Raw genomic sequence first — 14,039 nt, forward strand, 5'->3', positions numbered from 1 at the left:
TCTTGTGAAATGGCTCTTTTTAAGAAAAACCTGAATGCCTAAATTGACCTGTTGGAGAATAATCATCGTGTCTTATGCCTAATAATATGCAATTACATATGACATACGTTCAGGGTATATGATAACATCATATTACAGTTAGACTCAAATACACATAATAGTTGCCTATGGTATCATCAAAAGCATGATGATAACAAAGAATAGAACCATATTTTCAACCAAAACACCTGACACACAGACTTATACAAACAATAGTTTAAAAAGGGAGGGTCACTGGTGAAAAAAGAGAAGTACCATTGGGTTGAGTCAGCAGAATAAAAGGTGAGACATGGTAACACTGATGTTGATGACAATGCCATTTTACAACGTAATAAAAGGTTTTCAACAGACATACTATGAAGTTCATGGAAATGACTTTTAACGGTAAGTTGGCATCTCCTATTATTACAGCAGCTATATGTCAAATACACCAGGGGAAAGTGTTGAATTTAAAGTGTGGTTGTAAGCATATTTGGATATTTATTGTAATCTTACAATATTTCTTATAACGTTGAATATTATTGTTGACAAAATAATTTTTTATTTCTCTGCAATGCAAATATGTGAACATGTATCTTGATACATTGCCCGATGTGGTACCTTTCTTCTCTTGCTAGATCACTGCTACAGTAGTTTCATAACAAAGACGAGCAGACATAATGGCAGCCATCGTAACAGGGCTCATCCCAATCCTCCGCACGGCAGTGGACACCACAACCACCTACAAGTGCCGCTCGCTGTGGTTTGGCTTCCTCTGCATGCGCCTGGTGGTTCTGTTCGTGACCGAGATGCCCTGGTTCAAGCTGGACGCGGACTTCAGCTGTAACACCACCCAGGACTTGTGCACCCGAGGCTGCTTCAATCAACACTTTGACAAGCCTGTCATGGTGGCCTGGAACTTCTTCTTCATCCTCCTCGTCATGTCTGTCCTCCTCATGGAGCTCTTTGCCTCCCACCTCCGCTCTGCTGCCCAGAAGAGGAGTTCCCGGCAGAGGAAAACTACCGGGGAGTTGGAGGCCCAGGGGAAGAGTGTCAGTGTGGCTGAATTTGAACCCCCAGAGAAGATGGTGATTGATCTCCACAAAGACAGGGGCACTGTGGGCTTCTACCTGCTCAGCACCGTGCTGCGTATTATGGTGGAGGTCTGGTTTGTCTATGTGCTTCTGTTCTGGAACCTACCTAAAGTAGATGAAGGACCATTCAAGTGTAAGTCAGCTATCTGCCCAGAGATACATATTTGCTTGGTGAGGGCGGCACCAGAGAAACGTATGTCTATCTATGCTTTAGCCTCTGTTTCAGGCTTGGTCATTGTAACTTCCGTCTATTTCTGTTTGTACTCTATTTTCCACTACCTCTGTAAATTTTGAGACTGCAGGGAACCCACACTGGACCTTTTTAACTATAAATGTGTAATGTGTAGGTGTAACATTGGATTTACTATTTTCTTTTTTTTTAATCATGTGTCATGTCTGTGCCAGCTTAAAAGGCTAATAATGCTAAATAATCTGTCCAGGTTTCCTACGTTCTCATTCTTGGCAGCAGTTTTTACTGTTCAAACTATGCTTATGGGTGTAGAAACACCTATCTGATGGTGTGTCTGAGTCAGGCATTTCTAGTGCTTTTTGGTCAGGGTGAAAATACATGCTAATCTAGAGAGGGAGTGTTACAGTGCCTTCAGAAAGTATTCACACCACTTGACTTTTTCCACATTTTGTTGTGTTACAGCCTGATTTTAAAATGGATTAAATGTAGATTTTTTTTGTCACTGGCCTAAACACAATACCTCATATCAAAGTGGAATATCAAAGTCATTTATCAATGACCACCTCATCTCTACCCCACACATTCAATTATCTGTAATGTCCCTCAGTCGAGCAGTGAATTTCAAACACAGATTCAACCACAAAGACCAGGGATGTTTTCCAATGCATCGCAAAGAAGGGCACCTATTGGTAGATGGGTCAAAATAAAAAAAGCAGACATTGAATATCTCTTTGAGCATGAAGTTATTAATTACACTTTGGACGGTGTTAATACACCCAGTCACTACAAAGATACAGGCGTTCTTCCTAACTCAGTTGCCGGAGAGGAAGGAAACCGCTCAAGAATATCCCCATGAGGCCAAAGGTGACTTAAAACAGTTACAGAGTTGAATGGCTGTGATAGGAGAAAGCTGAGGATGGATCAACAACATTGTAGTTACTCCAAAATTCTACCCTAATTGACAGAGGGAAAATAAGGAAGGAGGAAGGAAGCCTGCACAAAGTACAAATATTCAAAAACATGCATCCTGTTTGCAACAAGGCACTAACGTAATACTGCAAAAGAAATTGGCAAAGCAATTCACTTTTTGTCCGAAATACAAAGTGTTAGAGTGCATTCGTATTCAGACCCCTTGACTTTCTCTACATTTTGTTACCTTACAGGCTTATTCTGAAATTGATTAAATAAAACATTTTCTCATCAATCTACACACAATACCCCATAATGACAAAGCGAAAACAGGCTTTTTGAATATTTAGAAAACGTCTAAAAAATAAAACAGAAATACCTTATTTACATAAGTATTTAGACCCACTCAACATTGAACTCAGGTGCATCCTGCTTCCATTAATCATCTTGAGATGTTTCTACACCTTGATTGGAGTCCACCTGTGGTAAATTCAATTGATTGAACATGATTTGGAAAGGCACACACCTGTCTATATAAGGTCTCACAGTTGACAGTGCATGTCAGAGCAAAAAACAAGCCATAAGGTCGAAGGAATTGTCCGTAGAGCTCCGAATCAAGATTGTGTCGAGGCACAGATCTGGGGAAGGGTACCAAAACATTTCTCTAGCATTAAAAGTCCCCAAGAACACAATGGCCTCCATCATTCTTAAATGGAAGAAGTTTGGGGGAGAAGGGCCTTGATCAGGGAGGTGATCAAGAACATGATGGTCACTTTGACAGAGCTCCAGAGTTCCTTTGTGGAGATGGGAGAACTTTCCAGAAGGACAACCATCAATCAGGCCTCAATCAGGCAGCACTCCACCAATCAGGCCTTTATGGTAGAGTGGCCAGACAGAAACCACTCCTCTGTAAAAGGCAGATGACAGCCCGCTTAGAGTTTGCCAAAAGGCACCTAAATGGCTCTCTGACCATGAGAAACAAGATTCTCTGGTCTGATGAAACCAAGATTGAACTCTTTCGCCTAAGTGCCAAATATTACGTCTGGAGGAAACCTGCCACCATCCCTACGATGAAGCATGGTGGTGGCAGCATCATGCTGTGGGGATGTTTTTCAGGGGCAGGAACTGGAAGACTAGTCAGGCTTGAGGGAAAGATAAACGGAGCAAAGTACAGAGAGATCCTTGATGAAAACCTGTTCCAGAGTGCTCAGGAACTCTGACTGGGGCGAAGGTTCACCTTCCAACAGGACAACGACCCTAAACACATAGCCAAGACAACGCAGGAGTGGCTTCGGGACAAGTCTTTGAATGTCCTTGTGTGGCCCAGCCAGAGCCTGGACTTGGAACCCGATCGAACATCTCTGGAGAGATCTGAAAATAGCTGTGCAGCAATGCTCCCCATCCACCCTGACAGCTTGAGAGGATCTGTAGAGAAGAATAGGAGAAACTCCCCAAATACAGGTGTGCCAAGCTTGTAGTGTCCTATCCAAGAAGACTCAAGGCTGTAATCGCTGCCAAAGGTGCTTCAACAGAGTACTAAGTAAAGAGTCTGCTTTCCACCAGACACTGGGAGATGAATGACCTGAAGGACAATAACCTGAAACACAACACCAAATCTACACTGGAGTTTTTTACCAAGAAGAAAGTGAATGTTCCTGAGTGGCCGAGTGACAGTTGATTTAAATTTACTTGAAAATTTACGACAAGACCTGAAAATGGTTGTCTAGCAATTATCAACAACCAATTTGACAGAGCTTGAAGAATTTTGAAAAGAATAGTGGGCAAATGTTGTGCAGTCCAGGTATGGAAAGCTCTTAAGAGACTTACCCAGAAAGATTCACAGCTGTAATTGCTGCCAAAGGGGCTTCTACAAAGTATTGACTCAGGGTTGTGAATACTTATGAAAATTTGATATTTATTTGTTTCATTTTCAAGACATCTGCAACATTTTCAAGGGGTATGACTATATTCTGAAGGCCCCGTAGGTACAAACCCATTTCACTTTCAATGTGCCATCGCAGTTCTGACATGACGTTCTGATAGTGTGCATAGATAAGAACAGAGGCACATTTTATTATTTCTTTGGAAAAGTGGTTTTTACAAATAGAATGAACAAGTAAAATATCGACGGTTAATGCTATTTTAAATAATATATTTCCAGATATAGAATTTTTGTTAGATACATGAATTAGTCAGATTTGTGCATAAATAAGCCTCCCCAGAAGTCGGCAGGACTTGAATAACTTCCAAGGATATCAGGCATAGTCAGTAGCCACCAATCAGTGTTGGTGCTTTTCCTTCAGTGTAATAGGCCTCCTGTTGCTGTTCTTCATGCTGTACAGCAGTGCAGCACCCATGTCTGTTAGAGACTGAAGCGGAGAGCGATATGAAGGAGGGAGATTAGCAGGGTAGACTAGAGGAAGTTAGGGGGTAATATTTGGATAGGAGCTTGAGATTGCGAAGGTAAAATAGCATGATTTGTGTATCTGAATAGTATGTTAGATATTACCATAGAGGCAGTTGTAGTCTGGGTGAAAATATGTTGTAAGGTTCATATCAGGGTCCTATATCGATGGATATGTTATACATTACCTGCAGTGTATCCGAACGTATGGATTGTCTCTAAGATGGAAAAAAAACAATGACAATTAGTCTTCAATTACTTTAACAGAATGTGTTAAAGAATGCACGATCATCTTACACAGTTTCACAATCGTCTCAATACTGCACACACAGACCTACCCTTGTGTAGTTTTCTAGGCAGTTGTGTATAGGGTCCATGGTTTTAAGCCATTTTGAATAAATCAGTTTGTCTTCTGCACTTCTATCATACTCTCTGAAAAGGTAAAAGACAAGCATGTTGTCACGTATACACGAATACAAGTTGACAAATGCCTATGTACAGCAGAATTGACCAGCCAACACACAAGCACAAACGTGTGCATGCTCATACACATATTCGCACTCTCGCTCACCCACACACACAAAAACAGGCCTTGTTCACTCATGTGAATCCGGCTGTCAGTCTCACTCACTAATTAGCGCCCATTCTGAGGCTCTGCCTCCACACACACACCCAGGCACGCGCGCACACACACGCACACACACACACGCACACGCACACACACACACACACACACACACACACACACACACACACACACACACACACACACACACACACACACACACACACACACACACACACACACACACACACACACACGTTTTGCTGTCCGTGAACCTTCTCACTAAATCATTCACTCACAGGGCTCTCTCCATCAGTTCCCTCTGTGTCTCCCCCTCACTCTTTGCGTCTTGGAAGCGGCCCCTGACAGCTAAAGCGGCGCTGGCCTGGGATGAGTTGAGCTGAATGATGGCTAGAAACAGCGAGGAGAGGACCACTGAGCTGAGAGGGAGAGGAGAGAGGGTTACAGTGTTCTTTTACTACCACGACTCCTAACATGGTTGTCATCATCATTATTATCCTATCACATTGTTTAGCAAATGGAGTGGATTGTGATGTGTAAACACATTTCTATAATTCTTTGACTTTAACTAGTCTTTCTGGTAGATAAACTGGCAACAAAAGGCATTTCTGAATTCACATGTCATGAATGCTGAGTGAGTTCTGGACGTGTCCCATTACCTGTCATCCGTCACCTCTTTATCAGCAGTCAGCACTCTGAGCATACTGTGTCCATCCTTCTGTCTGTATCTCAGCTGCAGCTGAACAGACACACGGCCACCTGCTACTGGGGCTGACACTAAACGTCAGAGAAAGAAAAAAAATATTACAAATGTATTCCTCTGTGAACTTGGTCCCCAATCCTTAAATCTTTGACTGGTCCGCCTCCTCATCCCTCTGTTCTCACCCTCTCCCTGTGAGCCGTGTTCCCTCGCTCCAAATTGAAAGGTGATTTCTGTGTCTGGTGCCACATTGCCCACCTCTCTGGTCACCCTGTTCCCAGCCTCTCTCTCTCCTTTCACACACCTGGCGGAAGAGCGAATGAGGGCGAGAGATGAAGGCCCTTTTCCAGTCAAATCAGGGATCTGTTCAAATGTGTCGCTGGTGTGACAGTGCTAGATTTGCCATTTACAATTTATGATTGTCAATTCACCCCAAAGATATGATTGAGGATGAGCATGCAACTGGTGTTCCTAAGCATTTAAACCACTTCATTTTAAATACTGATGGTGACGTACACATTACGAATGCATTATACATATACAAACATCTACCCACGCACATACTATATTTGAAAATACACATTCATATACAGATGTTTAATTCAACACTTACAGAGTTGTGGGAAGCAGCAAAGTCACACTACAGTGTGTCGCTATCGTCCTGTTCTCTATAATCTCCTCAAATTCAGTGTATAGTTCATGTGGACTTGCTATCACCACCTAGGGGGAAAAGATGACACGTACAGTACCATATTAAAAGACACATATTGAACAATGGACTCTGATCACATACGGGCCAAATAGGATTGTAGCTCAATGACACACAGCACAATGGAGAGTAATACAAGATTATTTATTGTATCTCGTACCTTTCCGCTTGTGCGGTCTGCTAGTCTCCCCAGCTCATCAAGTCTGCAGTCTGTCCCCTCGATAGCCAACACTGATACTGTCACCCTAGGAGAGAAAGGGTTACATACTGTAAGCGCTTGCTTATAATATTCAATGACTGAAAATCACTTATGTTAACACCTAAAAGGCTATCAACATAGTCTGTAGGAAAATGAGCTATTTCAAGGTAAAATAGGTTCTCCACTGTGATGCCCAAATAGAAGTGAAAATGTAGCTAGTGAAGACAATACAGAGTTGCACCGACCCCTGGCTAGCAGCGTACTCCCCCAGGTCATAGTAGAAGATAGTGGAGGAGAGGCAAGGTCGAGCATCATTGCCCTCCACCTCCAGATTCCCCAGGTCTGTGTTGGCCTTTCCATCTGTGCAGATGATCACCTTGGAAGAGGGCATTACATTATATTAGTACAACATCATAAACAAAACAGATGCAGTATGTATTCAGAGTACTGGAACTATGGGACTGACTGACCTTTGATCCTGGTTGCCGAGAAGCCATCGCTATGGCTACAAGAGAAGCCGGACCTAAAGCCGTGGCACCACTCTCAGACAATCTTTTAATGAAAAGAGGAAGTGACAACATACCATTATTTAATTAAATTATTACTTCATTGGACCAGTTTGAATGAGTCCATGGCTTATTTGGTCTTGGACAACATGGGCCCTTTAATTAAAATGTAGAGTTTGTTTTTATTGCCCCTTTCAACATTACCCCAGAATCTCTCTCTGTAGACAGTCCCTGGTCTTGGAGAGGGGGGGTGGGCTGGGGAAGCTGAACGCTGCTTCCTTAAGGTATTCACTGTCAATCAACTCCGCACCCCCCAAAGAACGTGAGGTGAACTCGTCATATCCATGCAGAGTCACCTGTCAAGACAAACATCAGTGGATGACCTTAAGATACAGATGAAAACAACTTCAGATTTACACCCAACTATTGGATGAATGCATCCAAATATTGAATCCAAATCAGTAATACTGAACCTGATTGTTGAACGTGATGAGTCCTACTCGCATGTGTGGTTGTGTTTCACTCAGCTTCCGAACACTCTGTAACACTGCTTCCTGAACAAACTGGTTTAAAATCCGCATTGGTGTTATCATTACCAGCATGTACACAACCACAGACCATTATCAATTCTAGCAAAGCAAATGATTGTGAATCTGCCACTGCATATTTACTTTACTGGTAGTTACTACGATCATCACAATATCTCCCCAAATGTATCCACTTATGCCCATTTAAATAATCAAAGATGGTTGACCTGAAGACGTGACCTGTGGATTGGCTGTTTTCCTTCCAACACCTGGCACAAGAAAAAGAGAGAATTTCACTGCTCATCTCAATCTCCCAAAGAGGGTTGTAGTCAGTATATGCTGTGGCCAGTATAAATGGTCAGAAATACAGCTTCAACCAGCACTGAATGTGAAGCTACTTAAAACAGAAAAATATGGATTTTACAGAACAAAATTGATTATAGAGGTATCCCTATCACATTTATTCTAATATAACCTTACAGAGCCTGGGGAAAACACTAACAAATAACACTAATGGTCTTGTGTTCATACCTGGGAGGTGATACTCATGGACGCTGAGATGTCGATACAGAACAGGAGCAGTGTGTCTGTAAGGGTCAGGGCCTTGTCACCAGGGGTCAACAGAAAGACACTGTCCTGGCAACCGAGACAGATTGCAGATGAGGAGGTAGGTGGTTCCAATGATGACTGGCAAAAATAACAGACATTCACCTGTAGAGCAACAGAGGGATGATGGAAAGGCAGTTGTTTGAGAGAAATTGTACCTTCAGTAGTCATGAATTACAATAAGTAGCAGGTATAACTTAATTGAGATTGATTGTAGGTCTACCATTATTGTTGAATAATTTGGAAGGCATGAAGTTAGAATCATAATAGTGATTACCGCTTGACCACTATTTTATCATATTGCGTAGGATTCATGTTCAAGAGAGTGTGAAAGGTCAAACTACCACATTGTCATAGAAGGAGTCCAGCACAGAGCCACACTGGGAGCAGCAGGTGGGCTCTCCCTCTATGGTGAACACTGTGATTGGACACACGTTGGTCAACACAGACAAGCAAGTTAGACTGTGACATACCGAGTTGACAGTATAAAAGTCAGGAGTATCACACAGAGAGACAGTGAAAAATCAGGTCAAAGGCTTTGACTATCACATACCAAACATTATCTCAGAATGATAGCAGGAATAGTCCACTGACCGTTTTCCTCTGATATCAGCTCCCCCAAACTGACTAGGATCACATTTGGATTCCCCACCAATGGTTCCCTTGATCCTGTGTAGTAAATGGCCATTAGTAGTTGCAATTGTGCTTTGTATCTTTATTTATGAGCGCCTACATTTTCTCTTTTCAATGAGGAATTATCTAATGACCTGTGAAGATACTGTATACTAATGGATGTCCATAATGAAACAGGATTTACTGGAGGGTGAAGAGGAAGACTTTGAGGAGGAGAAAGAATCAGGCAACAGAACTAGGTATTCTGGACAGGACCTCATAAAGGAAGGTCTTGGTGGCAAGGCTGGAGCTAGAAGGAGAGAGAATCATGTTTTTCAACTCTGGTTGTAGTCATAATCTTCATCACATCTTCATCATCACATGCAAGACTGTTTGTTTTGTTGGCATCTTAAGATGTGAATTGCATGAATGGTGGTATGGTCTGACAATACTAGCTTTGAGCGTAACAATGAATGTCTCTTGACAGGACATTAACCAGTCACCTGACTTCTGTGCAGATCCACTGCTGCCGGTGGTGTTTGGATGCTTCATCTCTTCCCCACTGCCTTCTGGGATATTGTATGAGTAGTCTGGATCCCATGGATGACTCCCAATGTCTGGTTCCTTCTCTGGAAGGTCATAGGTCAGCCTCTGGCTATTGGAAGGGAGAAGGGAAGGTGGGCCTGGGATTGGCTGGACGCAAGCAGGCGATTGAGATCGCATGAATGGGGGGAGCAGAGCTGGGGAAGGTGGAAATGGACACAATGTTAGCCACAATGTCAAGAGTTCACTCATGACTTTTGAGACACTGAAATTGAACTGTATATCCTAAAAATGACATTATACATAGAATTCCCCAGTACAGTGATGCTAGGCAAACCTGCCCATTGAGTTGTTTGAGATGTGAGCTGTTGGGGCTAGCCTGGAACATCCCCTCCTCTTCTAATATGGGAATTCTCATACAATGGCAAGGGGTTGGGAGCTGTCTTCACCTCACCATTTTTAAAAGATTTCTCAGTGATTCTCTGTTCTGGAGAGTGGTGTTGTTGTTTTTGTAGTTCTGGGGAGGGTGCTGGAGGAGGAGGGGGAGGACTGCGGGGACGGATTCTGTTTGGGGGAGGAAGGAGAGCTGGGAGAGATGAGACACAGAGCATTGTTAATGTTAATGTCTACTACACAGGATTCATTAATGAACTGGCAGGACAGTGTTTGGGCAGCAATGGGCATTCGAACAGGACGGGTATTCACTGACAGGACATTCACTGACAGGACATTCACTGACAGGACAGTGTTAGGGCAGCAACGGGCATTCGGACAATGTTAGCAAGATTTAATTTGAAGTGTGTCTGAAAAATTATAACTCACCTGAACGTTTAACTGCAATTTGTGGTTTCGTTTGGACTTCCCTCTGATAGGTTGATGGAGGGACATAAACAAACCCACAGGCAAACTCCATTGGTGGTCCTACCACATAAGCAGGGATAATCCACTAGATTCAGCCGCAGGCCAATGGTCAGGACGCAGGAACATAATTACAAATAATTTGTACACTGCAAATTGACCGCAAGAAGACCAAACAGATATATTTGACTAAAACATAATAATTTCAAACCTTACTTACATTTGTATATGATCACATACATCTCTCTATTATGCGTGTGAAAACTTTGGAACTTGGAGCTGATTTGATGGTGTTTTTACAGTCTTTTATGTCCAACAATTAAAAAAAAATCCCCTCAGCAGCCTTCACTGAGATATATATATATATATATATACATATATATATATATATATATACACTGCTCAAAAAAATTAAGGGAACACTTAAACAACACAATGTAACTCCAAGTCAATCACACTTCTGTGAAATCAAACTGTCCACTTAAGAAGCAACACTGATTGACAATAAATTTCACATGCTGTTGTGCAAATGGAATAGACAAAAGGTGGAAATTATAGGCAATTAGCAAGACACCCCCAATAAAGGAGTGATTTTGCAGGTGGTGACCACAGACCACTTCTCAGTTACTATGCTTCCTGGCTGATGTTTTGGTCACTTTTGAATGCTGGCGGTGCTCTCACTCTAGTGGTAGCATGAGACGGAGTCTACAACCCACACAAGCGGCTCAGGTAGTGCAGCTCATCCAGGATGGCACATCAATGCGAGCTGTGGCAAGAAGGTTTGCTGTGTCTGTCAGCGTAGTGTCCAGAGCATGGAGGCGCTACCAGGAGACAGGCCAGTACATCAGGAGACGTGGAGGAGGCCGTAGGAGGGCAACAACCCAGCAGCAGGACCGCTACCTCCGCCTTTGTGCAAGGAGGAGCACTACCAGAGCCCTGCAAAATGACCTCCAGCAGACCACAAATGTGAGTGACGCAGCGGTCTAAGGCACTGCTTTACAGTGCTTGAGGTGTCACTACAGATCCAGGTTCGATCCCAGGCTATGTCACAGCCGGCCATAACCGGGAGACCCATGAAGTGTCGCACAATTGGCCCAGCGTCGTCCGGGTTAGTAGAGGGTTTGGACGGCCAGGTTTTTGTTGTTCCATTGCGCTCTAGCAAGTCCTTGTGGCGGGCCGGGCACCTGCAAGCTGAATCCGGTCGCCAGCTGGATGGTGTTTCCTCTGACACATTGGTGCGGCTGGCTACCAGGTTAAGTGAGCAGTGTGTCAAGAAGCAGTGCAGCTTGGCAGGGTCGTGTTTCGGAGGACGCATGGCTCTTGACCTTCATCTCTCCCGAGTCCGTAGGGGAGTCGCAGCGATGGGAAAAGACTGTAACTACCAATTGTATATTACGAAATTGGGGAGAAAACGGGGTAAAAGTAAAAAAAAAAACATTTTTACTCTTATTGCACACAGAATGAGTCCATGCAACTTATTATGTGACTTGTTAATCTATTTTTTACTCCTGAACTTATTTAGGCTTGCCATAACAAAGCGTTTGAATACTTATTGACTCAAGATCTTTCAGCTTTTCATTTTTTATTCATTTGTAAAACTTTGAAAAACATAATTCTGCTTTAACATTATAGCGTATTGTGTGTAGGCTAGTGACGAAATATCTCAATTTAATCCATTTTAAATTCCGTTCTTAACAACAAAATGTGGTAAAAATGATAAGGTGTTAATACTTTCTGAAGGTACTATATATACAGAAAACTTGGTGTGCCAAATAAAATCATAGCAGGCCAAATTTGCCTACCGGGCCGCCAGTTGGTGTACCCTAACCTAAGGTAAGGACATGGACATTAAAACACATCAAACCAGTCACCAGGATGTAGACACTTCTATCGCGTTGTCAAACTCTTATTTCTAAGCCTTTGTATGTCATTGTGATCTTGAATAAATCTTAATTTATGGCATCCGACGCAAGCTATTTACAATTAGATTACAACACTGATGCAAACACACCCATAGGATGTAGTATTACCAGTCAATACTAGTCAATACTACTAATACTATTACCATGTAGTATTACCAGTCAAGCTCCAGAAGATATATTGATAACACAGTAACTAATGTTAACACAGCTTTGTGGAAAGAATGGTCAAGTACAGGATAAGATACATTGACATTGCATTCAATGAGTCATACAAATGAGTCTTACTTACGTATGCAAAGCCTTGTGAACAGTGATGGTTCAAACTTGAGTTACTCCCAGTCTGAAGTGTTAGGAGTGAGTGAGTGATGACATCACTCATTCTCAGTGTTATAACGTAAAAGAAAAACCTGTTTAACAAGTTTGTCCAATGATGTGTATACATCATGTAACATGGAATGGAAACAAAACACACACACACACAGCATTGTAGTAAAGTCAGTGTAGAGATTGCAGTGGACATTGCGTTGTTCCACCTTGTGAATATTCATGTTTGTAAAAGTTTATGTTCAGGGAGGGAATCAGCACAGATCAGACAAGTTTGAACATTGACCCGTAACACATACAGCACCAGTCAAAAGTTTGGACACACCAACTCATTCCAGGGTTTTTCTTAATTTGTTGTATTTTCTCCATTGTAGAATAATAGTGACAACATCAAAACTATGAAATAACACATATGGAATCATGTAGTAACCAAAAAAGAGTTAAACAAATCAAAATATATAATATATTTGAGCTTCTTTAAAGTAGCCACCCTTTGCATTGATTACAGCTTTGCACAACCTTGGCATTCACTCAACCAGCTTCACGAGTTAGTCACCTGGAATGCATTTCAGTGAACAGGTGTGCCTTGTTAAAAGTTCATTTGTGGAATTTCTTTCCTTCTTAATGCGTTTGAGCCAATCAGTTGTGCTGTGACAAGGTAGGGGTTGTATACAGAAGATAGCCCTATTTGGTAAAAGACCAAGTCCATATTATGGCAAGAACAGCTCAAAAAAGCAAAGAGAAACAACAGCATCATTACTTTAAGACATGAAGGTCAGTCAATATGGAACATGCCAAGAAATTTTGAAAGTTTCTTCAAGTACAGTCGCAAAAACCATCAAGCGCTATGATGAAACTAGCTCTCATGAGGACCGCCACAGGAAAGGAAGACCCAGAGTTATCTCTGCTGCAGAAGATAAGCTCATTAGAGTTACCAGCCTCAGAAATTGCAGCCCAAATAAATGCTTCACAGAGTTCAAGTAACAGACACATCTCAACATCAACTGGTCAGAGGAGACTGCGTGAATCCGGCCTTCGTGGTCGAATTGCTGCAAAGAAACCACTACTAAAGGACACCAATAACGTCAACTTTTTCACAATACGCTTTTTTTTGTGGGGGCAGGATAATTAACGAAAAGGCAACTCGAATGAACTTTGATCGCTTTTGTTATAATTTTTACATAGCAAAAAGTGACAATTATTTTGCATGCAACGAGAGGTAACGGATCCCGCCAAATAGGTTCCGGAACAAAACAGTCCAAAACGGAGAGGTGCCGGATCCTGTTCCGGCAGGATTCGGCTCAAATTAAGCACTGCTCACTACCAAGTTCC

The 14,039-nt window shown here is 42.3% G+C and overlaps 2 protein-coding genes across 2 annotated transcripts; one reads left to right on the top strand and one right to left on the bottom strand.

Annotated features, from left to right (window-relative positions):
* Positions 1-459: 459 nt before the first annotated feature.
* Positions 460-1,979, top strand: gjz1 (gap junction protein zeta 1). The gene has a single exon (XM_055924364.1). The coding sequence runs from the start codon at positions 699-701 to the stop codon at positions 1,404-1,406; it is 708 nt and encodes a 235-aa protein (XP_055780339.1). The 5' UTR covers positions 460-698; the 3' UTR covers positions 1,407-1,979.
* Positions 1,980-4,156: 2,177 nt separating this feature from the next.
* On the bottom strand, positions 4,157-10,543 carry LOC129854053 (circularly permutated Ras protein 1-like). The gene is made up of 20 exons (XM_055920711.1): positions 10,426-10,543; positions 10,058-10,189; positions 9,564-9,800; positions 9,257-9,370; positions 9,043-9,153; positions 8,793-8,866; positions 8,374-8,553; positions 8,070-8,111; positions 7,789-7,878; positions 7,520-7,671; positions 7,280-7,361; positions 7,055-7,185; positions 6,771-6,855; positions 6,515-6,621; positions 6,087-6,205; positions 5,861-5,978; positions 5,480-5,620; positions 4,954-5,047; positions 4,804-4,833; positions 4,157-4,580 (listed from the first exon to the last, which is right to left on the bottom strand). The coding sequence occupies exons 1-20, from the start codon at positions 10,514-10,516 to the stop codon at positions 4,491-4,493; spliced, it is 2,220 nt and encodes a 739-aa protein (XP_055776686.1). The 5' UTR covers positions 10,517-10,543; the 3' UTR covers positions 4,157-4,490.
* Between the last annotated feature and the right edge of the window lie 3,496 nt (positions 10,544-14,039).

Source organism: Salvelinus fontinalis, chromosome 1 (assembly GCF_029448725.1).
Source record: "Salvelinus fontinalis isolate EN_2023a chromosome 1, ASM2944872v1, whole genome shotgun sequence".
Taxonomy (NCBI): Eukaryota; Metazoa; Chordata; class Actinopteri; order Salmoniformes; family Salmonidae; genus Salvelinus; species Salvelinus fontinalis.